Genomic DNA, 27,617 nt, shown 5'->3' with positions numbered 1-27,617 from the left:
ACTTAAAAATCAGAATGCCAAAAGAATAACAATTGAAGGCAAAAGACAAGAATTCAGTTAAATTTTACTAAAACTCTTCCTCAAAGCCATTAAAAACCCTTTGGTTCTCTGAAAAAAGACTGTATCTACATTCGGCCTCAAATGTATGTAAATTGGAGCTGTCATTAACGGAGCCGTGAGTAAGAAACATTGTCGGTAATTATTATTAAAAAAAAACAAATGCAAAATATTTTGAAAAATGCAGCATCAAAATAAATACCAAAAAGTCCCTGATTCTAAGAATCCATGAGATTGTCGAACATCTCCCTGATTTTGTCGCGCGCCCAGCAAACCGACCAAGTGTTCCCAGTGTTTGCCATTTGTTGCGTGGAATTCTTCAAAATCGATAAAATCTTTTTAATTCCGTTTTCCTCGCTGGATGGGCTTTTAAACGATACCAATCACAATTCTCTACAATGAATATATCGATCGGCAAAAATTGACTGAACATAAACACCAAGTTGAGTATATAGTTCCACCCTCCCCACATAAGTGGGGGTCTGAACAAAAATTGGGTGAGGGCAGTGAAATCAAATACAAGCCGAACTAATTTTCACAAACAACTTTACGAAACCACAGTTTTGAAGCCATTAAAATTAACTGCGAGAATATAACATCCTCGTTTTTGTCTCCTCATTTGCGTCTTTATGTGTCCATCATAACGTTTTTTTGTAAAAGATAATTATCACAAAATGAAAACAAAAAGAACCACAAAACTTAAAGGTATCTAAACTTCACAAAATTCTTCTGAAACAAATTGTCTAAGCCCTGAAGACATCAGTTAAAACGTTTAAACGACAAAAAATTACTGTTTGATTCAACAAAACGTTAAAAAGAGCTTTTAAAAATGAGGCTAATTTTTGAAAATGATACAACATTGTAAATTGCGAAAAAAAAACGCAATCCAGAACAAAAAGGGATAAGTTGAAGAAAACTATTACACTTTTTTTTTAGAAATTAAATTCGAAAATCAAAACAACCATTCGTTATTTACCAATATCAGTTATTAAGTTCATCTGTTTATCTATAGTTGGCCACTGAGACCTTAAATTACACAATATTTGGCATATGACAACAAAAATTAACAACAAATAAAGGGCAAAAATAAAGAACTCTACCAATTTCTGCAAGTGAACGGTGTCGCTGCCCTTCAAACCATATGTTATGAAAACAACAAATTATGTTCAGTTTCAAATTTTGTAAACGTTTTTTCAGCTAGATTGTTAAATAATGTTACAATTTACAAAAGAAACAAAAACAACACCAAAAGTGGGAAATTATTCAAAAAAATCAGAAAATTTTGTATGAAAACTCGTAGTACCAAAAGCAAGAAAACCTTCTGTTAAAACAATCGTCCACAAAATTAGTTTGTATTCTACACGGAGGAAAGGCTGAGCTGTACTTACTGAGAATAAGCAAAATGTTGACTAAAATAATTTTAAAAGAAATGACAAGTTCAAAAAATCACAGAAGTTTCCTTAAAACAAATACATTCAATAACACAATAGACATTAGGTAACAGCCGAATGAAAAGAAAAAAGGTTCATTTGCACCTTTTGAGGACAAAATTTAGATCTTTGAGTGGTTAAAGTCAAAAATCAGAATGCCAAAAGAATAAAAAATTGAAGGCAGAAGACAAGAATTCAGTTGAATTTTACTAAAACTCTTCCTCAAAGCCATAAAAACCCTCTGAAAAACAATCTGTATCTTCATTCGGCCTCAAATTTATGTTAATTGGAGCTGTCATTAACTGAGCTGTGAGTAAAAAACATTGTCGGTAATTAATATTAAAAAATAACAAAGCAAAATATTTTGAAAAAAGGCAGCATCAAAATAATTACCAAAAAGTCCCTGATTCTAAGAATCCATGATATTGTCGAACCTCTCCCTGATTTTGTCACGCGCCCAGCAAACCGACCAAGTGTTCCAAGTGTGTGCGAATTAGATCATTTGTTGCGTGGAATTCTTCAATATCGATAAAATCTTTTTAATTCCGTTTTCTACGCTGGATGTGCTTTTTAACGATACCAATCACAATTCTGTGCGATGAATATATCGATCGGCCAAAATTGACTGAACAAAAAAACCCAGTTGAGTGTATAGTTCCTCCCTCCCCACTAAAGTGGGGGTCGGAACAAAAAGTAAGCGAGGGCAGTGAAATGATAGAAGAGCGGGGCTCAAATGGGGGACTTTTGAGAAAATACACACTGATCAAAAAATGTGATGTAGGAGTTGGTTGGAATGAGAAGGAAAACTTATAGATAAAAGAAACTAAATTTGCGTTATAATTTATGGCAACTCGCATCATAGTAACATTGTAAATTAGCGCTGGATCATAGTATTTCTCAACCTGTATTTTTACTATGAAAGTATTATGATCATGTCACTTTTTACTATGAAAAGTGTGAATTCAGACGAAAAAAGTCTGTTCAGAGTAAAAACAGAAAAAACAGCATTGAATTCTTAAACTTAGCTTAAACTGTCCGGAATTGTTTTTCCGCCTTTTTTCTCTAATCAGAGAATTTAATAGTTTGAGTTTTCAAGAAGGCACAAAACAGAAATATTTTTTTATAATTCAAATATTTAATAATACCAACTGCTGTCCCCCACCACCCTTCTATTACTAACTGCATCCCCCTCCACCCCAAGTATTACCACCAGCACCCCCCCCCCCCCCCCCCGTTTATTGGCTTATTGGCTGATAGAAAAATTGGCTGTCTTTGATTATTTTGTTACATAACCACCTGAAAAAAGAGATGTTAGTTCATAACAACCTGAAAAAAAAACAGTTTCTGCAAAACCGGTAGTTTAACTGGTTTTTAACTCTTTAATTGGTTCTAACTAATTTTGCACTGGTTTTGCCTGTTAATTACCGGTTTGTGTCTCCAGAAAACCTCAATTTGGCAAATTTCCCGAGTTTTCAGTTATCATAATTGTGCATCGTGCAAAAACTTAATTTTTTTCGAAAATTTCAAAATCTATTATGTCTTTTTCATGAACCGAGAAAGGAATCAAAACCGACTGTGCATGACAAATTCATGAAGAAAAATTTGTCTTCGAGCAAAATACCCTTAGAGCACTATGAAATAGTACTAGTATAGTCTTTTACTATTGATCATGAATCAGTACTGGTTTACTATGACACTAGGGTCCGGGGTATAATCTAATTCTTTTAGAAAAGTGAAATCAACCAGCTTGGTTAAAATCAATACATATAAGTTTAGACCAGTGGGTGAAAGCAAAATTTTTTGAAAAAATTGCTACATTATTACATTTTCAGATCAACAGCCCTGAAAGAAAACCACGAGCTATTTCTAGATGCGAGAGACAATGAGCGCAAACTGCAAAACACACAACCTAATGACGCAACTAAGCTGGGCAGAGCGAGGCTGACTAAGCAGAAGTTGGGCGAACAGATGAAACAATGTTTGAATGACTTTGAAAATATTCAGAAGAGTTCAAAACAGGCTCTGCAGCAGAGCATGAACCAAGCGAGAGAGCGACACGAGATTAGAGTAAGTTACCTCAAGCGCTCAATTGAGCTTCGCCACATCTACAAGCCCCGACCGATGGAATGTTAGGGATCACCCCTGGGGCAGATGAGAAATTTCGAGCGTAAAGTCCGATCGGAAGTTACTTTTGCTTCTGAGCATCTAATAGGAGGTCATTTTGATCTTGGAAAGTCTGACTAAAGGTCACTCTAGCCCGGGAAATGGTCGTTTCAGAGGTCGTCGCTTCGAAGATCCCTCAACCTGGAAAGCATCTTTGATAAAAATTTATAAGTGTTTCTTTATTGTACCGACTTGTCTTGACTAATTTTAGTTGTGACTACTTTTTCACACATAAATACAAGAAAAATTTGGATCTTTTCAACAATTGCCACCCCCCCCCCTTTTGCGAAAAGGGTGGCTATTCTTGAATAGAATTTAAGCGAGCTATTTATTAACCAATCAGAGACGACTAATAACTTTCCACACATGCGCATACTATGTTAAATTGGGCGAATGCAAAGTAAGCCGAGAGGCAAGCAAGCCGAAAGAAAAGCAAGCCGAAAGTTATGTAATAGTTATGTAATCTATCAGAAATAATACATTGTCAGCCGTTACAATCAATACTGCGCGTAGTATTATAGTGCATAATGTATTCCAATGCACCAAAGAAACAAAAATGCGTCAATTTTTAGACATCTAGTGGGTACGGGCCTCAGCAGACCGCTGTCCATGGCCGTGCCTCTCATTCGCTGTGGGATGTAATCCGGAAATAGCGGGCCGGTTATCGCGGCGAAGCCGAGACGCGCGCGAAGCGCGCCCACCGGCCCGCCAGGGGCAACTTAAAATACGGGTATCCCAAAATTTTTCGGCTTACTTGACCTCATTTTCAAAATTCGGCTTGCTTGCCTATCGGCTTGCTTGACCGCCACCGTTAAATTGAATAGAATAAAATACACCGTGGTATGGCAACTAGCCGAACCGGAATACAAAGCGAAAAGAATTTCCGACTGGCGGGTCGGTGGGCGTGCGCGATTTCCGGATTACATCCCACAGCGCATGAGAGGCATGGCCATGAACAGCAGTCAGCAATTGCGCTTAAAATATTATTCGGCTATCTAAACTGTAGGCCTAAGTAATATTGTGGTAAAGTATAGCACAGAAGGGTGGCGATTCTCTACTAGGTACCAAGGGGGGGGGGGCAATTGTTGAAAAGATCCAAAAATTTTAATCAAGAGAGGATGAACGAGTTGACAGACCTTTTCAACGCAACGTGAAATCACCCCTGTCAAGGAATTTGCGTTTTCACTTTTAAGAAATTGTTTTCCTTAGACAAAAACGATCGAAGCCCTTACATGGTAATCGTCGTTTTCCAAAACAAACGACTTAAGAAACAAAAACAACGACGAAAAAACTGACATTTCTTACACGTAAAAGACGGCGAAAACGACGAAAACGAGGAGAATCACGAAAAACGCCAATAACGACCGCGATTTCTTACAGTAATATCATCTTCCTTTTTTCGTCGTTGGCGTCAACAAGGGCTACAATTCTTTTGGACAAGTTGCTGTGAATATAGTTTTTAATATCTGACGTGTTTCCAAAGAATTTAAGAATTTTTCTATTGGTGAATAGCGGTGACAACTCAGCCCAGGCATCCATAATTTGACGTCTAATCAGATTATCGTTCGATAACTGTCGTTAGTTTTCAGGATAGGTCTGATCCTGTGACTCAGACTCCACATTTAATTTTTGAGGGCTTGAAGATTCGGCTCTGAATGCTTGTATGTGCGAGACTCTTATTTCATATCAAGGTCTGTGAAATAAGTCAAAATGCTGATTTTGATAAATTGATCAATAGGGTCGGATTTGTTAACACTGCTTTTTTGTATGCGAACAGTTTTGTTGACCAAAGAAATTAATTAGCCAAAACACTCGAATTGAGCTGCTCTTGAGTCGAAACACTTGAATATTTTAATCTTTCGTGCTTAATAGATAAAGTAGTATATGAAGTTGCTAGTACCATCAAGTAAATTGGTTTTGAGTTTCAAGTTTATATGGCTGTGGAAAAATTGCATGTCCCCCAGACTGAAGGTGCCTGTATCCAGACTTTCGTCCGACCTTCACTATCTCCTTCATTAACTCTGAATTTTTAAGTTCACTGAGCCGGCGTTGTTTTATCTGGACAAGCCGATGGGCAATACTTTTGAGATAAAAATTGGTAGCAATAAACTCAATTTGGTTTCCAATTATTTTTCGTGAAGAAAATCATTCATCAAATAATAACAATAAACTAATTTTATAAATTTTATATGATCCACCAATGAAGTTCAATTCAATGAATGAACCACGCTGACACAAAGGTTACTCAAAGATCAAAAATCAGTTGCGGAAAGATATTAGAGAACGTTTTGTAGGCACCAGATAATTTAAAAAAGAATTTCTGCCTTCGGACAATTTTTTTGAAAAAAAATGTTAGAAACCAGCACAATTTTTAATTTCGAGGTTCCAGATGAGGTTTTTTTAATGAAGTCACCAATAATGGATCGTTATTGCGATATCATTATAATCATTGTATATTTTCTCCACATTCTGTTTTTCAGTCAAAATTCTCTCGGATGTTTTTTTTCCAAAAAAACTCTAGTGCCAACATGCCAATCTATGTACCATGACTCAATAATCCCAATGGTTTATAAATCTAAAAAACCTTTATAGTAAAACATGCCATGTCCATATATTTGGATTACGAATTGCCAATCAAAGAATTTTGTATGTTTATCTCCTTCACAGAGTTTTTTTTAGTGAAAAACAGCCTTTTTAAATCAAATTATTAGTTTAACTTCCCAACATTGAATAATAATTTGAAAAGTTGCATGTGGCTAATTGATTGCATTTAGGATCAACTGTAAAGGCCCAACAAAACTTCTGCTCTATTTGACAGATTTGATGGTTTCCTAATTCAAATATCAAGATTTTATGTTTCTGCATTTGCTCAAGAAAGATTAGATTTCTTTACTCAAGATGAGAACTACACGAAGTGAAATACAGACTTAATGTGAGCAATAAAATTTGCACGTTAAATTTTTGAGGCAAAAATGCAGACCTATGAAGAGACTTCCGCTCGACCAGTGATTTGACAATAGCTCAAACCCATTTTGGAATCCATCTTTTTGAGGAAAAAAAGACAGATGAAAAGATATTTTCTTGATTTATGATTTGACGTTTGCTTGTCGCAATTTTTACTCCTCGACAATTTTGCCCCTTTTTGGTCGAGCATGGCCTTTTCATAGGTCGAGGTCTAGAGTTCTGCCATCCGAGATTTTTTAGATTGAGGAGATTTAAATGGTATCATTGATCCACACTGACCAATTGAGCTTAAAAATGATGACAAGTAGGCCTAACTAAATTAGTCGCTTTTTCAAGTGGGCAAGTTGGTAAAACTTTCTGGACAATTCTTTTCTTTATAATTGTATGGCTACATTTTGTGTTCAGAGGAGTTCGTACATTGATGAGAACCAGAGACAACAGATGATAATAATGCAACATCAACAACAGCAGCAGTTACAACAGGAGGATGACAACTCAATTGATGTAGATCTAGAAATTGTCAGGGAGAGAGAGGCACAACTCAGGAAACTGGAAGTAGGAAACGTGTTTGTGTTTATTCGGATCTATTCTGTTTCGCCCCCCCCCCCCCCAGCTTAGTTAGTTTAATTTTTTATGACCCCAGGCGCACGTGCTATTTTCTTACATAGGAACGTGCTATATAACAACATATAATTTGTAACTGGGGGTCATAAAAAACACTGGGGGGCCGAAACAGAATAGATCCGTTTATTCTATCAAAACATTCCTCAAATTTTAGCCCCTACCAATTATGGCTATACGTTATATGGCCACTAAGTGGCTGGGGGGGGGGGGGCTACAGTCAGACAGATCATAACAAAATTCCAAAATAAAATTCCATAAAGAAATTGGTATGTATACTGCAGAGAGCGTCCTTTACTTAGATTGCTGAAATATTTGGAGACAGAATAACTTCAGAAGATTATGGTCTCTGATTGGCTGTTTCAGGCTGACATGACTGACCTTCATGGCATCTATCAAGACATGAACGCCATGACAATGGAGCAGGGAGAAAGAATTGGTTAGACACATGCCCAGAAAAATGCCCATTTTTTTTCTAAAAAAAACAATTTTGTCCAGTTATGTCGAATGGTTGTGTAACAGCAAGTTTCTTTTGAAAATGGTTATTTACCCTAAATCAAAGCAATTCTGTCGCTTTTTTTCAACTCGTGTCACTGTTTTTCACGCTCACCCAAAAAGAGGCATTGTGAAAAATACATACAGATGCAAACGTGAAGATAGTTCAAATTCAGTTTGCTTGCTGCAACCAGTTATCTCACATGTTTATAATTTTAATCAAGACCCCCCGCCCAACTGTTGCACTCTCTCCCTATCCCATCAAAATATATTGCAAGAGTTTTCGGTGGAATTTGCAGACTTTTCCCCCTATTACCATTTAATTTTTTCATCTCTCTGTGTCTTGGTTTGGCAAGAGCGCAAAGAAAGTGACTGATTGTCTAGCATTCAGGAAAAATAACCAATTTGTCAGAAAATCTCAGTTACATAACCAATCGGCCTAATTGAAATTTTCGTAGTTATTAGGATTGTGTAAGCTCGAAAAAATTGATGTGTGAACAAAATTAAGGGCGAGAGAGGACAACAATGACGAAATCTTGTCAGTGTTGTTTATTCTTGCTTAAAAACGGGCATCGTGATTGAATGTGACGGATCTCTCCAAATTTGAATCAATTCAAATTAAATTCGCTAACAATGTCAACACGCATTTACAATCATAATTTGAAATCATCGTCGAGGATAAGACATTTTTGAGCAAAATTACCCAGGCAAATGTCACTTTGGTGCTTCAGGGGAAAATTTCCGGGGTCTGAATTATAGATGTTGATTTTTTTCAACTAAATTTTCATAATAAGAAACCGGTTTTGGGAAATTTATGTACAGAAAAATTTTATTTTTTAATATTTATTTTAATTTTGGTATAAATATTTTATAGCCCCTTTTTTACAATCAATTGAAAAATGGCATCGAAATGCCATCTTAAAAATGTTTTGTTTTTTAAGGTGTATGTTTTTTTGCAAACTGGCGTAAAAGGGGTTTTGGCTTCTAGTCCATGTCTAAAATGAACAAAAGGAAGCGTTTGTCAGTTTGTGAGAAAACGCTAGACAACTTGACAAACTCTTCCTGCCTTTGTATCATTCATTTTAGTCATGGACTAGAACCCAAAACCCCTTTTACGCCAGTTTGCAAAAAACATACACCTTAAAAAACAAAACATTTTTGAGATGGCATAACGATGCCATTTTTCAATTGATTGTAAAAAAAGTGGCCACCAAAATTAAAATAAATATGAATAATTAAACTTTTCTGTACATAAATTTCGTAAATCGGTTCTTTATTATGAAAATTTAGTTCTGAAAAAAATCAATATCTATAATTTAGACCCCGGAAACTTTTCCCTAAAGCACCAAAGTCACATTTGCTTGAGTAAATTTACCCAAAAATGCCCTGCGACTAATGTATGTGTCTTTTTCAGATGACATTGAAGCGAATGTTGACGTCGCAGTGACAGAGGTCAAATCGGCAAACGTACAACTCAAGGATGCTGTAGTGCTACAGGTCAGTATCTTAAAATTTTTTTGAATCCGCAATTTTTTTGCAATTTTTTTGAATCCGTACGTGCCGAACTGTTTTTATATAAATGATCTGAACGAGGCGGAATGAATGCGCTGATTGAGTTGGTTTTTTCAGCGTTTTTAAACGCCTTTGTCACCAAACATTAAACAAAATTCATCCAGCTTCTTACATATTTGTAGGTGCGTTTTCTGCTCATGTAGTACCCGATTTCAGCATTATTCAACAAATTTCAGTGTATATTTATGCATCGTTTTTGAGCAAAAAAATCAAAAACAACCTTTTCCACTTCTATTTTTGATTAAAATGCTTCCAAAAAATTTATTTAAAATTAGAAATTTTCTTTTGTTTCAGAGCCAAGCGCGGAGAAAGAAATTCTTCATATTTGCCCTACTAGGAGTTGCAGTGGGACTGTTAGCCATTATTGTCATCGTTTTGGTCAAAACTGTCTTCTAACAGCATCAGAAAAAAGACTTATTGAGTTCTAAGATTACCAAAAGTTCCCCTTTCAGTCTATAGATAATCATAGAAATCCAGAAAACGCAGTGTCAAAGAGATTGTGACACCTCCCCAGTGCCATTTGCGATCCCCAGTTACGAAATTAAGCATCTTGTCATGTACATTACTGTGCAAAAGTGGCACGTGTACCTGTGTTATAAAATTTATATGCCAACTAAGCTGGGTTCAAAATGGTTTAAAAGAGCTCAATAACTATACTGCTTTGTGTTTCTGATGTAATGGAAATATCGTGCTTCACAATTCTGTATTTATGTAACGTTGAATTTAGCAAATGAGAAATGATTATTAAAAACATGGAATATCTTTTTCTAGCTGCATTTTCGGACACAATCGACAAACAATAACAACGGTAGTAGGAAGTTCCAATCCACAGCATGAGAAAAAAATCATCAAGTTTCTACCAACCTGATAAGAAAAGTGTTCTCAAATACATATTTTAGCATATTTTTCTTAGAGCTTTACTTCTTCTAACTGAAAGATTCACTTGACAGGTTACAGACTGATACTGCGAATACAGTAAACTAAGGAAATTAAACTAAGCTTTTCTGATCAGAATTTTCAAGCTCAGATTCACCCTTTATTATGAATCTAACAGAACAAGTCCAATCAAACTTGATGAGAGGCCACTTTTCTTTTAATTGAGAAATTGGGCAGAAAATTTATTCCAAGAAATGCACAGAAGTTGAGATCAATTTTCGGCAGAAAAAATCTGCAATTCTTTCATGTGAACAACTAAACAGCGGCAATGTATAATTTTTTCATTATTCCAAACTAACTTTCTAACAAAACTGATTCGCAAACTTCCAAATTGTTGGAGTGATGTTTTTAGTGCATAAAAATTACTATGCAAAGCTAAGTCACCATCTACTAATGAAAACGATAACCGCTTTTTGTGGCCCAACCAATAACACTGAACCATTACGGGGCCAATGTACAAAAAATTGAGTATAAATACTCGATTTTGTCGGGGTTTTTCACGACCAATGTCTTAGTACCATCGTTCTAGGGGTGTGTGAACGAATTGCATTAGTCTAAATTAGTTCCAATTTCCTTTAAAATTGGTTATATGTGCCCCCACAAAGCGATATCTTAAAAATCTGGGACAACATTACATCACTCGTTTACATACCTTAAATCCTTATTTTCCACACTATGAGTAATTCTATTCCATATCGCTCATAACGACATTTACAGTATCCAGTTATCAGAGTGTAAGAAAGCCTAGTAGGTAGTTAAATTGCAAAATTTCCGTCTCTATGATATTAGTGGAATAGGAAGACAATTACCCATCGCAATCTTTACAAGAAAAATTGAGTCTTTGCAATCCGTTGCAGTTAATTACTTATAAAACTCAGCAATGTACTTTTACTCTAATTACATGCTCAAAATGATAAACATTTGACCGTAAAACTTGTAAGCCTTCCCGAGCAAAGTAACTTTTCTCAACGTCTTGCGTAAATAAATTCTGTCGTTGATTATATATATATATATATATATATATATATATATATATATTTACATATATATATATTATATATATATATATATATATATATATATATATATATAAACAAGAGCTTCATTTTTCATTGAATTCTACACCTAAAGCCTACAACGACTCAGTGTATACGCCGTTGAGATTCATCAGTTTAACTTGTTTGAAGGTAGTAAATTGAAACTCGAGCGAACAAATAGGGAGAATATCATCTAAAGAGAACCAGACGGAGGTCTCTGACTGAGAATTTCAGCGTTGAATCAGTCTGAAGACACTCTGTTTCTGTGGATGGCCAGTACACTGATCATGTCCCAAATTACAGCGGCTGATCTTGAATTTTGATTAAATATTAATGCATCAAAATTACCATGTTCAGAATAATTGCCACATGCAAGAATTGGTTTACCTACAACTCGAATTTCCGCTAGCGTACTTGTAACATAAAATTTGCGTAGCAAATCGCAACTACTGAGCGAAGCGTCTTTTGTGGTATTTACCTACAGACTAGCTTTAGTACAAAGAGCGTGTTTACTACAATAATTAAAAGTAATGACATTATGCTGCAAAAATTTAATTTCGGCGCTTGCGTAATTTTACAAACAATACACGATAAAGTCAGCGTGGGTGAACTCATTGACCACATTTTAATCATTTTGAGTGTAGATTTTGCATAGAGAACCCCCAAAGGCCCTCGATCTTTAAATTTCAGAACTGAAATGGGGTTTCGCTATTGATATATGCTGGTTCAGCGCTCATATACTTCGAACCGCAAATCTAAAAACTCAGGCTAATTTTCAATAATTATGCCTTGTGCAGACGAACTACAAAAATAACTGTCTCAAATTTGTTCCCGGGCTATTGAAAAATCTATATCCGAGATGTATGAATTGTTTTAAAATCTTTTAATTTATATGCTAAATATGGAAGTTTGAAACATAATGAAGCAAGGAATCATTGGCAGGGAAAAGACTTCCATCTTAGAATAACATTATGGTCTGTGGGAAGAAAAATGTTAACAAAACTCAATAAAATCTTTGTCATTTACCGACCTTTGATAACAGGTTGTTGTTTTGATATTATAAACTTTTTATACAACTCATAATATCTAATTATACGTATTGACCTCGCTAAAATAAAAAAAAATGAATGGAGAAAAACATCCAATGGAAGGAAATTCGTGCATATACATAAAAAACATCAAAAAGTGCTCAGTTTCTCGAGCAATTGACACTAAATTTTTAGTGTTTCTTTACCGCATGGCAAAATAGCATTAAAAGTGATGGTCATTTGATTGAAAAAAAGTTTGTTCGATAATTTCAGCGCATCAGCACAATAAAACGAAAAAAAAAAATACAAAGAAAAACTATTTAAAAAAACACGTTATGAATAATCATGGTCTCGACTGTTGCCTCATTCCCCTTAGCTGACAGACGAAACTGGCGCACAAAAGAAAAAAAACATATTATTGGAGGTTTTTGTTGAAAAAAGAAGTCAAGTTTTGTTCTTTAGTTAATCAGCTCACAGTTTTTAAACTACTTCTAAGAGATCAGTGAAACACAAAATATTCCGTTAAGAGAATATCAAAATGGAGTTTTTCCAGCTTTCAGTGAAAAGCTGTAAGCTGAGTTCCACCTGAAATCTGTATAACTTGATCATGATAATTCCTGAAATTCTCAACGCAAAAACTTGCTTCAAATAATGTAGGCTTGATCAAATTGAAGAGATTTTACGTTGAAGCAAGCAAACATCTTGATGGATTTCCTCCGTATGCACTTTTGGTTTTTTTCTATCATTGGGTAAACACTTAAAATTCTATAGAATTGCGGTTTTTTATGTAAAACTAACGAAAAAATGGGTTTCCTAATGTCTGTGAAAATTCTCTTCAGAATCAGGCAGTTTGCTTTGTAAGTTTTCATGTTTTGAACGTACCCTGATACACGGCATATTGCTATAATAAAAATGCAGTTTTGCGGCATTAGCAGCATTTGCATCATTCAATTATTCAAAAGTACGAAGAATAGGAAACAAAAAACAAGAAGCGGTAAAAGCGGGAAGAGGATAAGATGAACATTCTATTTTGTTCATTGTTTTATGAACTATAAACAGCAATACCTATTAGCAGCTTTGACGCCAGGTGATAAAATTGGAACCAAACTCAAGTGACTTTGTAGGATCCTAGTGTGGTGGCATATGTCATGAGGTATCCCTCGGTGTTTGAACACATTCCTTTGATGTCTTTTTTGTGAATTTGTAAATAATGCCAATATCGTCCTTAGTTTGAAATAGTCTGCAGATTTGACCTTCAGCAGTGCAAAATCTGCAATTAATTTCAAATTTTACAATATTCTGAAAAAAGGCAAATATATTGCAAATTTGACATTATTGTTTGACTAGGGTAGACAAGAAAGAGGTCTGCCATCCAAGATTTTTTCTTTGAACAATTTTTTTACACACAACTAGAATAAAAACTGTTATAAAAAATGTCTGCGCTGCTCTCCGTTGCATAAAATTTATTAAAACATTTTTTAGGCACAGTTTGCTAAAGTTAGGAAAACAAAACTTTTGTTTATTGATTTTTTGCAAGCTGTGAATACAAGCTGGTTTTTCTGAGAAACTTAAAGATCAACAAGATTTCGGCTGAAACTGTAAACCAGAGAACTTCTTTTAAATGTTCCCAGCAACAAGAACGATTGTTTGAAATTGTTTACTTAAAACTGTCGACGTCAACCTTTTCTTCAGTTGAAGCAAAGGCAACTGGATTGGAAAGTATGAAAAAAGAAGAGAGATAATGGAAGAAAAGAGAAACACTAAATTCAAGGAAGCTAAGAAAATATTATCATAAAGAATTTTGTCTCATAACTTTTACCATCTATTAACTACCTCAAAAGGTTCCCACTTTTGTTTTCTTTTTTTCAGATAAACGTTTCGGCTTCTATCAGTTTTGTCTAATTAATTCAATCTTCAAGCAATTAAAAAGCGGCTGGTTGTTCCATTATTGAGTAAACAATCTAAGCAAACAAATCAGCCCCACTTCAGAAACAAAGTTTAGAAACAAGGGCGAATCTGCTTTACCTTACACTTACTTCATTTTGACGACAGCGGAGTGCAAAGGTCTTTCATCTATTTTATCCAAATTAAACTTTGTTTTTTTTTGTGTTCAAAAGTGATCCTTCCTGTTGAGCTCCACGTGAATTATGTGTAAATTGGTCATGAAAACTCTTGAAATTCAGAAAACAAAACATTGCTTCAAATGATGTGCGCATGAACAAGTTAATGAGATTTCACGGTGAACCCAACTCGAAACTTTATAAGGAAAAATGGAACTATTCTATTTGGATTTTCTCCGTAACGACTTCTGTTGTTTTTTCTAGAAACTAGAACAATTAAAATTCCTATCGAATTGCAGTTTCTTTAATCTAAAATTAAAGAAAATCGGAATTCCGAATGTTTGCGAAAAGGCTGTATAAAAACATGTATATTGCACGTTTAGTTGTTACGTTATTGAACGTTCACTTTTATTAAAGGTATATTATTACAAGGAAAATGTCTTGAGAAGTCGTTTTTTAATACTGAATCACTTTTTCTGTACCGGCATGTTGCCTCAACTGAAACATGCAGTTTTGAATATATATATAAAAAATTGGCACGGCACAGTTTGCCAAGGCTACCAAAAAAACTTCTGTTTATTGATTTTTTATTGACAGAAAATTGCTTCTTCTGACAAACTTTAAGATCAACAAACAATCAACTGAACCAGAAAACTAGATAAATGCGATCAAATGGTGCCACAAACAAGAACGATTGCTCTTAAAAATATTCAGTTAAGAGCTGTAGACGTCAACTCCTTCGTCAGTTGAAGCAAAGTCTATTGGAGCAGAAAGTACGAAATGATTAGAGAGGAAAAGGAAGAAAGGTGAAAACGTTATTGAACGTTTACTTTTGTTAAAGGGGATATGACTATAAGAAAGATTTCTTGAGAAATCTTTTTTTAATACTGAATCACTTTTGCTGTACCGGCATGCTGCCACAACTGAAACATGCAGTTTTAAATAAATAAAAAAATTGGTGAGACCAAAGTCAAGAACGATTGCTCTTAAAATCATTCAGTTAAAAAATGCGGACGTCAAATCTTTGGTCAGTTCAAGCAAAGTCAATTGGAATGGAAAGCATGAAATAATTAGAGAGGAAATAGAAGAAAAAAGAAAAACCTAAGTGACGGACAATAAATAGAAAGTAATCATGAAGAATTGTGTCTCATACCTTTTCACCGTTTTTGGCTTCTGTCAGTTTTGTGTAACTTTTTCATTTTTTAAGCAATTAAAAAACGTTTGGTTCCATTAATCGCGAAACATTATCAGGGTTTGGAAACGAAGGCAAAGCTGCTTTGCCTCACACCTACTTCAATTTTAGGAAAGTGAAGTTCAAAAATCTTTTATATGTTTTATAAAATAGTATTTAATTTTTTTTCAGGTGTATTCAAAGTGGCCTTTTCTCCTTTCAAGTGCATTATCACCCCAGTGCACCATATGAGCCGATATAAAGTAAGGCTAGTAAGCCATAGATTTGTTCAATGTTCAGATTTATTTTTAAAAAGTTCTCAAATTGATGAGACAATATTACGACGTCTTTAATATAGTTTTCATGTTACAAGAAGTTTCATTTCCAGCAGCCGCATGTTGGCTCCAGAACACTTTCTGAACAAATTTGAGCACCAAATTGGTATTGGTATCATAAAACTTGAAATTCCAACAATTAAACGTTTTTTAGACAAAGTGAAACCTTGCAAACCAGTAATAATAAAAATAAAGCAGACGTGACGGAAACTTCAGAGCTGAAAAATATATAGCTAGTTCCGAGCAAAGTGTAGACGAAAATTAGATTTCAACTTTATCTTCATTCGACTCAGAGTAATTATACGTAGTAAAATCAGTGACCAAAATTTTACAAATGTGTTGAAACTTCTTGAGGGTCATTTAGCAGGTGCGTTAACGATGTCTCTTCAGGGCTGAAACATGTTAAAGCAGAATATTTTTTAGGCTGAAAATTGTTTTACTGTAATATTAATTAGGCTGCTAATTTTATGATAATAGTTATGGGCAGATCAAAATCAGCTTAAAATCCAAAGTAAAATTTTACTCTGATCACTGTATCTTTTCCCTAGTTGAAAAGACCGAACAAAAACGACGCAAGAAATGTTCGGTTTGTTCGGTTTTCTACGTAAGAAATTGTCGGCATGTTCGGTTTGTTCGATATGATCGGTTTCAAATGAAAGAAATTGTCGGTATGTTCGGTCTAGAAAGTAAGAAAGCTTCAGTATGTTCGGTTTTGCGAGATTCGGTATGTTCGGTTCGGAATGTAAGAAAGATTCGGTATGTTCGGTATTTAAATATAAGAAATCGTCGGTATGTTTGGTTTTGGACGCAAGAAATTGTCGGATTTTCCATTGGGAAAATTGATCTTTCTGTTTATAATGTAGTCAAACGTTACGATAGCGTTCTTTTTGCAGGAATTTAAACGTACTTCTCAAAGAAAAATTCTGGAAAAGTGTGCAAAACTCCTGAAAATTTTTCTTTAGCTCGTTGGCCAAACTAGTTATGCAAATATAAAGTTCTTGATTATTTTTGAATTTTAGAATGTAACATACTTGTTGAAAATTGATAAACATTTTGTTAAATAATTCACTCTCACTGGGATTGGACATACTTTCTTGTAGTTTACAAGTAAGTTCTTTGACGGTTGTTTACGTTTAAAACAGAACGTGCCGACCGAAATTTCTTCCATGTTTATTCGTGGTAGGAAAACTCAAAATATGATAGTTCATAGTGTTTCTCTCAACGATACCGAATCTCTCTTACGTTAAAAAACGACGATACCGAATCTCTCTTACGTTTAAAAACGACAATACCGAATCTCTCTTACGTTCAAAAACGACGATACCGAATCTCTCTTACGTTAAAAAACGACAATACCGAACCTTTCCTATACTAAATACCGAACAAAAACGACAATACCTACGAAAAAATCGTAAGGGCCTTCGTCGTTTTTGGCTAGAAAAAACCGACAATTTCTTACGTTTAAAAACCGAAGATTTCTCAACTAGGGTTGGCGTGAAGAGTGAATGTACCAGCGTAAAAAAGTCTATATATACTTTTTGAATTTACACTGGTTCAGTACCGATGTCATCTAGGTGGACGGCTCAGGAATGCAGAACAAAAAAATTGTCATATTTGGATTCCAAACTACTGATTATCATTATTTTTGATCCAAGATAATTTGCTCTAATCGAAGCCGAGAAAACTTAAAATTAATTTAATCAAGTCAAAGAAAAATACAAGCTATGAAGTATTATGAACATACAATAAGATGATTTTTTAGAATTTGAAAAAGTGTTAATAAAATTAATTAATATTAATACAAATTTTTGTGTTATTTATAATTTTGTTAAATATTTTTAAGTTCAATAAAACCAGCCTATATTTCTGGTAGATAAGATAATTCGCAAATATAACCTTATACATCAGAGAGAGCAAAAAGATACTGTAAGGGTTCATTTAGTTGTTTTATTTTTTGTACAGAATTAGCAGATTTGGTTTTTTCAAAGTTAATTAATTTGAAACCTGCGCATTTTCAGACAAAAAAAAATTAAAAATGAAGTTTTTCCTGATAATAAAATTCAGTGATTAAGGAAAATATTAGAACATGAAATTTGTAAAAGTTAAATTTATTTAGCACAAGTCAAAAAAAATTTGTGCTACATAAATCTTTCAGCAAAAGAAATCATTGAAAGTGAAAAAGATAATTTCCTACAAAAATCTCTTTAGTTAGTTTCTTTTGTAAAGAATGTATCGTCTCTATTGTTGCTTTTTTTGTCCAACAACAAGTTAATAATTTTCTCGTGTATATAGAAGGAAATTTTAAAAAAAACATAACACAGAAATCGACAGCATGTATCTGCTCATGGAAAAATACGATTTGACTTCAAATCTAAGGGAAAAATTTGTTAATTTTTTCATCTTCATCTTTTTACATAAAGAAATGAACAATTTGTTGGTTTTTCTGACAAAAATAGAAACAAAAAAAATTACATCATTTTATACATTATCAAGCTTTAAACCAGTTTACGCCATGGATTCATATCTCACTTCACGAAATTATTCACTGCTCACACAAACAAAAATTTGAAATTGGTTTGCTTTGGCAGGACATGAAGACTTGAGATCTATTTATATCAAACAAGAAATAAAAACAAATTTCGGAACGTCATTTTTTTCCCATTTAGTAAATCCTTATTTCAACGGGAATTTTGGTAGTTCAAAGAAAAAGAAATGTTTGAGAAAAATGCTCACTTGTTATTTTTTTTCAAATCTAGAAGACTGAAAAAGATGGATATGAAAAATTTAACAAGATGTTCTCATAGATTTATAGTCAAATCGTATTTTTCTATGAGCAGATGCATGCTGTCGATTTCAGCATTTTTTTAAAATTGCATTTTCATGTACACAAGAAAATTAGTAACTTGTTGTTGGACAAAAAGCGACAAAAAGACAATATATTTCCTTGTTTGCAATAAAAACTAACAATATTTTTGCAGCAATTCTGTTGTTTCTACTTTTCACACTAAATTGTCGATTTTAAAATTTTTGCGAATAGAAGCAGGAAACCGACTGTTTTTGATCAACTTTCCATATTTTTTTACTAAATTTTTGTCAAATTTCTAAAATTTGTTAACTTATTAAACAAAAATGATTTTGGTCTTACCTTTAAGGATAGAAATGTCTCGTTGATTGGTTTTGTCGAAGTCTTTTGCCAACTATTTTTGATAGATGTATCGAATTTCATACTTTTTTAAATCAAAAATGACTCCGAATATGTTTTTTTGTACAACATTGTTTGAATATGTCAGACGTAGAGATCTAGCCTCCTCCGTCACAACCTTTGAAACCTCCAAAAAAGAAACTGTACTTTCGTTTCCTATAAGAGTCTTCAGAACTAAAATTTCGCAGGTTATAAAAAGTGCATCAATTATTTTTTATATTGAAATATTTCCTTTGCTAAAAATTTTTTTCGCAAACGTATGGAAAAACTAATTGTTTTGTTGGTGTTGGACTGGCATCAAAATCGGGGATTAAATTCAATAATTATTCGGATTGTATTGGGGCGCGATTTCTTTCAAAATAAATAGGCATTTTTGTTATTTTTAATTTGATTACTGACGATAGTAAATTTAAATCAAGTCCCGATTAATATCAGAACCCATTTAGATCAAAATGAGGCCAAAAGAATATAAAATTATGCTTTCAGAGAAAAGCTCATAATTTTAAGTCTTTGACCTTGTGTTTTTGTAAATTTAAATGATTTCTTTTGTTTTACCTTCTTTTGTCATTCTTTTTGCAGCCTCATGACTTCATTTTATACATCGTAGATTCAATTTGGTCCTCTAAGATCTGTAGGTGGACCTATGTAATGCTTTCAGTTCTTATCTAATGCCTCTTAGAACGTCGAATAAATCTGTTTTGAGAAACTGTGAGTGAACTTTAAAAATTGCCTTTTTTTAATCATATTTCTCTCATATGTAGCTTAGTCTCAATAGATATAGCGGAACACAATAATGTTTACACTGATATGATTAATACTCTTTATAATGTTTTTATTTATAACTTATGGTTTCTTGACTTTCTTACTAAGAAGTTTCATGACAAGTTTTGTGTTTTTGCGTATTTGCCTATATTTGAAGTTGTAATTGTTTCCCTTATCAACTTTCCAACTTGAGGATAATTCAAATTTACCTTGAGGGAATGCACACTAAAATTTTTGTAAAAGAGTTCAGAGTATAGCTTCAAGTTTTATCCGGTGCAAAACCGTTCTCTTTTTTTCCCGAATTGTCTGTATTTTGTTGTCGTACTGTATTTCCTTGACAACAAAGAATCTTAATTTCTTCTATTGTTGTTTAAATGAATTCGTTTACCGACTTCTGTTTACGGTTTTAGTTACTTTTAAATAATTTTCCTTTTAAAAAGAGAACTTTTTTACTTCCGAATTTTTGCTGTCATTATCGACAACAGGTAATTTAGTCTCATTTTGACAGAGCTCATTAATTTTTTATTGGTCTAAATAATATTTGAGCTGTTGGTTATGTTTTGACTGACGTCTTTGGAGCTTAGAAAAGAGTTCTCATAAGAAATTGGCAAGTTTTTGATACTGAACAATTTGTGTAGTTCTTGTTCTTGTCTTTTTCATAAAGACCCTTTTCAGGGAAGATTTTTAAAATCCAAAGAAAAACCAGTTGAAAATTTAAAATTTTTGAGACAATTTAGAATTTTTGATGATTTTCATTTTCTTATGGTTTTAGTGTTCCAACACTGTCTCTTCAATAAAATTTTTCTGAAAATTTGGTCTCACTAATAGCAAGCACAGCTAGCTTCCTAAGCAGTTGATTGTTGTTAATCTGTTTTTAATGTAACTGAAAAGCTTTTTAATTGTTTGATTTTTTTAAAATATTTGTTGTAACAAAATCAGTGGATTTTTTTTTATCTTTGTCATTTTACTTATTTCTGTCAATTTTGTAACATGGTCTTTGTAACGTCCGGTCGCATCAACTTTCTAGTTAACCAAGATCTATCTTTTATATTAGTTTTTTTTTGTTTTTGGTACTAAGTATTCTCATAAGAGAATAGCCCATCCAATTGCTCATTTTGGATTTCTTTTAGTTTTCTTGCAACATTATCATGTATTTGTTTTTTGCTTTTGCTGTTCTCTTTGTTGTCGTCTGACATAATTTGCATAAATACAGGTCCTAATTGCCTCCTGTGATGTATAAACTAACCACGTTAATGAGTCGAGTTTACGCGTATATGTTTTATCATTTTAAAATTGATTGTTTTCAAAAAGTGCAAAATTGTGAATTTTTCAACTATGCGCATTTTGCTCTTCTTTGTCGACCTGTTACCGAGTCTCATTATTGACGGGTCTCATATAATATCTAATGAAGTACATGTTGTGTTGTTTAGTTCAGGCTTTAACTGATTCCGTTTTAAATGTTTTTTTTTAAAAAAATATGGACATCAAGTTTGGGTCGTAATTAATATTTGCTATTATTTGATTTTTATATTTTTTGTCCAGTGCTTTCATAATTGGCAAATCTCATCCGCCTTCCTATCCATCATCTTTTTTTAATTTATTTCTTTGTTGAACGATATGTATACTTTTTTTTCTTTTAGTTTTTTTATCTGTTCTTCCTTTAGCAGATAATTAAATCAAAACGTGGATGAGCGGGGTCGGAACATTATGTGCAAACGCACATTACCGAGGCTCCTTTTTTTAGATTTGCAGGTAGCGAAACAAAATGTATAGCGAAATATATAATGAGCGAAAGTTATATATATTTTAAAGACTTTGATACAGCTATCTGAAAATCAGAGTCCATTCAAAAATCACGCATTAGTTTTGTATAAGGATGTTTTAAAAAACATACTCTGTTTTGAACTTTGGCTTGGATTTACTTCTATAGCAAAATTAGAACAATTTAGTACAAAATAACAACCGACTGGTTCAAAGATTGTAGTGGTATTTGCCTTCATATTCGGTCCATATCCGCTAATCAGGGTTATCAATTCGAATTTGATTGATCTGAATTTCCCCCCTCGAACCTAAGACGTTGACTTCGTGTGTTTGCAGTAAATCAGTTATGATGCTTAACAATATTGACAAATTATGTGATTAAACAAAATAGATGAGACTTGAAATTATTTAGATCATAATTATTCTAGTTTGTGAGTTCTAGTTTGTGACCACTCTTCAATAAATTTCGTCTAGTGATTTTTAAAATAATATCTCAGAATGGTACGTATACTTTTATCTAAGACTGTGAAATCTCGGAATTGCTGAAATTATTTGTCTTTGCATATGATAAATTTATCGACGTGGTCAGAATTACTCGATATAACAGGGCGTTAAAAGTTGTCGTATTGCATGAATGATTTTCGCATCTAACGAAAATCTTGCATGCAAAATTCTTCTTTAAAATATCTCTTTCCAAAATATTCTACTATTTTCTCTTTTTTTTTCTGAAAATCTGATTTTTTTGTGTTATATTGAGTGGCTGTTCGCTTAGAGCTGACAAGATTTTTCAAAGGCTTACACGGAGCTTGGGTCAGCGCTGAATCATTCTAAAAAAGTTTTTTTTTCTTCCAGATGGACAGTTCTCGGTAGTTCTCTGTTCATATCTCATTTTATAGAGGGTAATCTTATATTTTGAGTAAAATTAACTGCAACAAGAAGAATACGATCATCTTTATTCCTGCCTAAAAAAATTGCATCAAAAACAACTCAAACGTCCGGGTGGGCGCTTGTAACAAAAAATTTCTGTCCCCGTGTTGAGGACAACGACAAAAAACGACAATATTTTGCAAGGAATCGTAGTTTTCGTCGTTTTGTCGTCGTTTTCGTCGTTTTGTCGTCATTTTCTTCGTTTGCATTAGTTCCGTCGTTTAAGTCGTCTTTTATGTGTAGGAAATGATCGTTTCTTTGTCGTTTTTTTGCCGTTTCTTACATCGTTGTTTTCAAATGAAATCGTCGTTTTTTGATTTTTTTTGTCGTTTTTTTTTCAAAAGAAATTGTCGTTTTTTGATCGTTTTTTCGTCGTTTAATTGCTCTTGAAATAGTTTTTCTGTATTAGATCGTTTTGGCGTAACTAAATTATGGGCTGATAGCGCAGTGGTGAGTGCATGAGGTAATGTGCCGGGATTTCCATGGTTCGAATCGCCGCGGTGATGACGTTTTTTTGTCATTTTTTGTCACGATCATTTCCTACACAAAAATAACTACGAAATAACGAACAAAACTACAATTACCAAGTAAGGGCTTTGGTCGCTTTTGTCTAATGAACATGATTCAAAAAAGACGGTTTCTTACACGTGAAAAACAAAATTATTTAACACGGGTAGCAAGTGAAAAATACTGAGTGGTCTTTGCGGTAATTATGTACAAGCTAGCCTAAGTAAAAACAACTTGTATAATGCTTTTGTAATTACCAATTAAAAGCTATAAAAGTATCAAATTCTGCTGCTCAAAATTCACTTTGGGGCAAGAGTATCTTTCGAAATTTGAAATATTCTACCTCAATGACCTAAAAGAAAGTATTATTAAGATGAACTGCTGATAAGGAAACATAAAAGAATTTTATTTATTATTTCAGAACCGAGTTTGACGTTTCACTTGAAATGTATGGTTCAGCGCTGAAATGCTCTGAGACTCAAGTCCAGGCAGTTAAGTGGCATGGGCTGTCGAGTACTATCATGAACATTACCTATGCCTTCCATTTGCTCCATACCTATTGAACTTAAATTTGATACAGTTTGACCAGATGTACAGTCTCCCGCGAAACCCAATGGGACCTGAATAGTCTTGATAATATAGTTGCAAGATCTTGACAAGCTAAACCAAAAGAAATTCCTTACATTTAAAAGATTTCTTGATAGATAATATATTCTAGATAAAAACTTTATATGTTTGCGCAATCATTACACTTTTTTCTATGAGCTCAGCAATTGCTCATATATCGAATATAATGTCTTCGCTAACCTTTTTTGTTTGGATTTCATGCAATTCTCTTATTAATATTATAATAAACAAACTCGTTTTGACTGTTCTCATATAGTGAGCCTTTTAAGTGAGCGTACAATCTATGGTCAGTTAGCAAAAATTGTAACAACCCGGACCAAACGCCAAGTCATTATCAGTACCGGGCAAGTATAATTCCAAGTCTAGGTATCAGTACTGCTTCAGAGCTATGATCATAACACATTTAAGACTTGTCAGACTTGGCCAAGACTTGGCAAGTCTTAATCCAAGACTTGGCCAAGACTTGGCAAATCTTAATCCAAGTCTTGGCAGGTAAAAAAAAACGTCCTGAAACTTCAAAGAAGTCGAAAAAATGTCAAAAATGGTCAAAAAACGTCAGAAAAAGCCAAAAAAACGTCAAAAATAGCCGAAAAAACATCAGAAATAGCCAAAAAAACGTCAAAAACAGCCAAAAAAACGTCAAAAATAGCCGAAAAAACGTCAGAAATAGCCAAAAAAACGTCAAAAACAGCCAAAAAACTTCAAAAATAGCCGAAAAAAAAACGTCAGAAATAGCCGAAAAATCATGCAATCATTCTTGACAATGCTGAGCAGTTAAGATTAACTTAGGAGCGGCATATTTTCTCGAAAGTGTAATTGTTTTCATTTCCGTGGTTTAAGATTTATTTCATTGGTTTGTGTTTCAATGTTGTTGTAATCCCCAGGCCTAGGCCTCGACTTATGAAAAGACTTTAAAAGTCTAGTAGGAGTGGCCAATATTGACTGTAATTACACGGCCAAGCTTCCTGGTTAAAGTCGAGCTATTATCTTTTCTTAGGTCGAACTAAAGTCTTTTCATAACGAAGAAAGTCCAGCTAAGGTCTTTTCATGGGTCCAGCATTAGTCATTTCATAACGAACAAAGTTGGGTTAAGGTCTTTTCATGGGTCCAGAATTAGCCTTTCCATAAGTCTGTGTTTCAAAAAAAATTCAAAGTTTTTTTTAAATTTTTTTCCTGCTTCTGTACATACAGATGCAGAACCGGAGCATGACTAAATAACTTTGCACCCGAGCAGTCCAACTTAAGAATCAGTTGGAAAACCGCCAAAGCCTTAAGATCTTCGTCAAATCTTAAGATAAATAGTTATGGCAGCTCGAGTGTATTACGACATTAGTTGATTCAATGAAACCAGCTAGCTTAAGTGTATTGGTCCTAGTCCAAGTAGCCAGGACAAAATTTCGGCGTTATTCATTTTTTCCCCTCCAAAATATGAACTAACTTTTTTCAAAAGTAATGCAAGTTTTTGAGGGATTAGTTGTTCTTCTGAATTGTAAAAATGAAGGAGCATACACGCTGACTACGTTATATGCAATATTGCACGGACAATTTTATTGGCAAAAAAAGCTGACTTTTCAAAAGATTACTACTGATGGATCCATGAAAAGACTTTAACTCGACTTTGTTTGCAAGCATTCTGTCGAGCTTAAGTTCAGCCCAAATATTTGGTCGAGCTAAAGTCTTTTCTAAAACTTTGGGTCCAGCTAAAGTCTTTTGCGGGAAAACTGAGTCGAGCTAGAGTCCAGAATGTCTTAAACTCCAGCTAAAATCTTCTCATAGCTCCAATGAGTCGAGTATGGTCTTTTAATAGTACATTTGGGTCGAGCATTGTCTTTTCATCAGTCTGTACCTAGACCTGGGTCCAGGAAAGGCCCGGAAGATCTCAAAATTACCTAATTTATAAACTCTCCGTAGTGAATGTTAAATTATTGGTATAATTAGATAGTAGTATTCAGAGATTCTAAGTTGATGGAACAACTGAATAAGATGCCCAGACCTGAGTCTCATGATATTTTAATTTTGAATCAAAACAATTTCATTATGAGTTTTACTATGGCCAAAGTTCTGATCATGGCACTTTATAGACTTTTCATGGAGAAATTCGGAATACAATTCTGAAATTGAATTAACATAATGAACTTCAATGTTGTATTTCCCGTGTACATTATGAATTTTTGATTGTTATTGACCTGAGCAGAATAATGACCTCAGCAGATTGATGTCCATTTTGTTGTTCAATCAACTTACTGCATTTACCAAAGTAACAGATCCATTAGATGACAAAATTTTGCTTTCGTGAAAAGGTTACATCATTTTGCTACGTTCTTTACGACACGAAGAGGATTTTTGGTTTCACGACTCGAGTAGGAGTATTGTTTTTTTCTAAAGGTTTTTTAACCGGTAGTACTATTTGTCCAGGCGACGTTCTTCTACTATCTTTTTCTGAGCGAGAGAAATTTTTGTTCATGCGCTGCAATGAGTGAATGACTTTTTGACTTTAAAGAAAGTTTTTAGAGATTGGCGCATATAGACGGCAGTTTTTAGCTGTGTTTTCATCCATTTGGTCCAAATTTTTTCAGTGTAGTTTAATTTTTTGTAGAAAATTTTGATCGATGCCATAGAGATATTCAATCATCTAAAATCAATACCACAATGGCACATATTTCTCAATTTTGTGAACTTTTTGTTTCCTTCATTAGTTTTATTATTTTTGGATCTTTGAGCGGACCAAATTAGTAAATATGAGAACGTATTTTTGACAATTTCTGAAATTGATGCCTCCTTTTTGACGTGAGGTAAATTTGTTTCCAAAAATTTTACACAGTCTAATCCGATTTTGCCGTTTTTCCCCAAGTTGGATCTACTCTGTTTCGCCCCCCCCCAGAGTTTTTACGCCCCCCAGTTACAAACCATATGTTGTAATAAAGCACGTTACTATGTAAAAAATATCACGGGCACCTAGGGCGTAAAAAATATAAGCCCACTAAGCTGGGGGGCCAAAACAGAATAGATCCTCCAACTTTTGTTTGTACTTTGAGTTTAATTACCATTACAAGTTTTTTGGTGCAACGTCGGTGTTTTTAGTTCTGTTTGGTTACTAATTGAATTATTTTTGGCAATAAATCTTTGTAACTGTATGCAATTTTTATGAAATTTTTAACTTTTTTGAAATTGTTCTACTGCTTCACAGTTGGGCTGTTTTTCCTTTTCACTGAGACAGGAGGATGGCTATGTAGGGTTTTGATTCTCGACTGCATAATAACAAAAAAACTTTTTCTTACCTCAATTGTTTTTTTTTTCATTTTGATATTTTACTTAAAGCTGCAAATTTAAATTTTACCTTGATTTTCCAAAAACTTTTTGATTAATTTTTGATAGTTTTTGTTGATAATTTCACAATGTATGTATTCTCCAAGTTCCAGAAAGTTCTTTGTGAAAATTCTAGTAATACCTATAGTTATTTCTCCCTTCTTTTATAAAATTGAAAACCTGTCAATTTGAACTAATAATTTTTGTTTTTCCCTCTAAATTCTTTAACGTTTTTTTTGTTTGCTACTGATTCTATTTAATATACTGTGGCACCAAGATTTTAATAGCTTCACTGTTTAAAATTTCGAACGAAAATCATTTTCTGAGAATAATCTTAGGGCTTGGTTTTGGTGATATACGATTTCTTGCGTTTGGATATTGTTCTTTCTCTTATGTCTGTTTCATGGTTGAATTCTTTTTGACTAATGTTTTGGTCCTTGTTTAATTTTATCGCGTTCATTGTGATTAAAAGCGACAACTTTATTGTGACAACAGTTGATTACTTTTCTGTATTGTGAAATAATGTTTCGGTTAATTGAAATTAGGGAACTTTTGGCTTGTATCATTTACACACATATAAATATATTTGTGTATATATATATATATATATATATATATATATATATAGATATTTGATATATAAAAATACATATATA

At 33.6% G+C, this 27,617-nt stretch overlaps 1 protein-coding gene across 1 annotated transcript; it reads left to right on the top strand.

Annotated features, from left to right (window-relative positions):
* Positions 1-3,319: 3,319 nt before the first annotated feature.
* On the top strand, positions 3,320-10,072 carry LOC142356830 (syntaxin-12-like; the record flags this gene model as incomplete). Its single annotated transcript, XM_075408612.1, has 5 exons — positions 3,320-3,554; positions 7,020-7,169; positions 7,602-7,674; positions 9,145-9,227; positions 9,597-10,072. Coding segments are annotated over 5 exons (643 nt in total), but the record flags the coding sequence as incomplete, so codon positions are not given.
* Positions 10,073-27,617: the final 17,545 nt, after the last annotated feature.

Source organism: Convolutriloba macropyga, unplaced genomic scaffold, assembly GCF_964194025.1.
Source record: "Convolutriloba macropyga unplaced genomic scaffold, txConMacr16.3 SCAFFOLD_2432, whole genome shotgun sequence".
Taxonomy (NCBI): domain Eukaryota; kingdom Metazoa; phylum Xenacoelomorpha; order Acoela; family Convolutidae; genus Convolutriloba; species Convolutriloba macropyga.
Note: the sequence above shows the minus strand (reverse complement) of the source record. Positions and strands in the feature narration are given on the sequence as shown.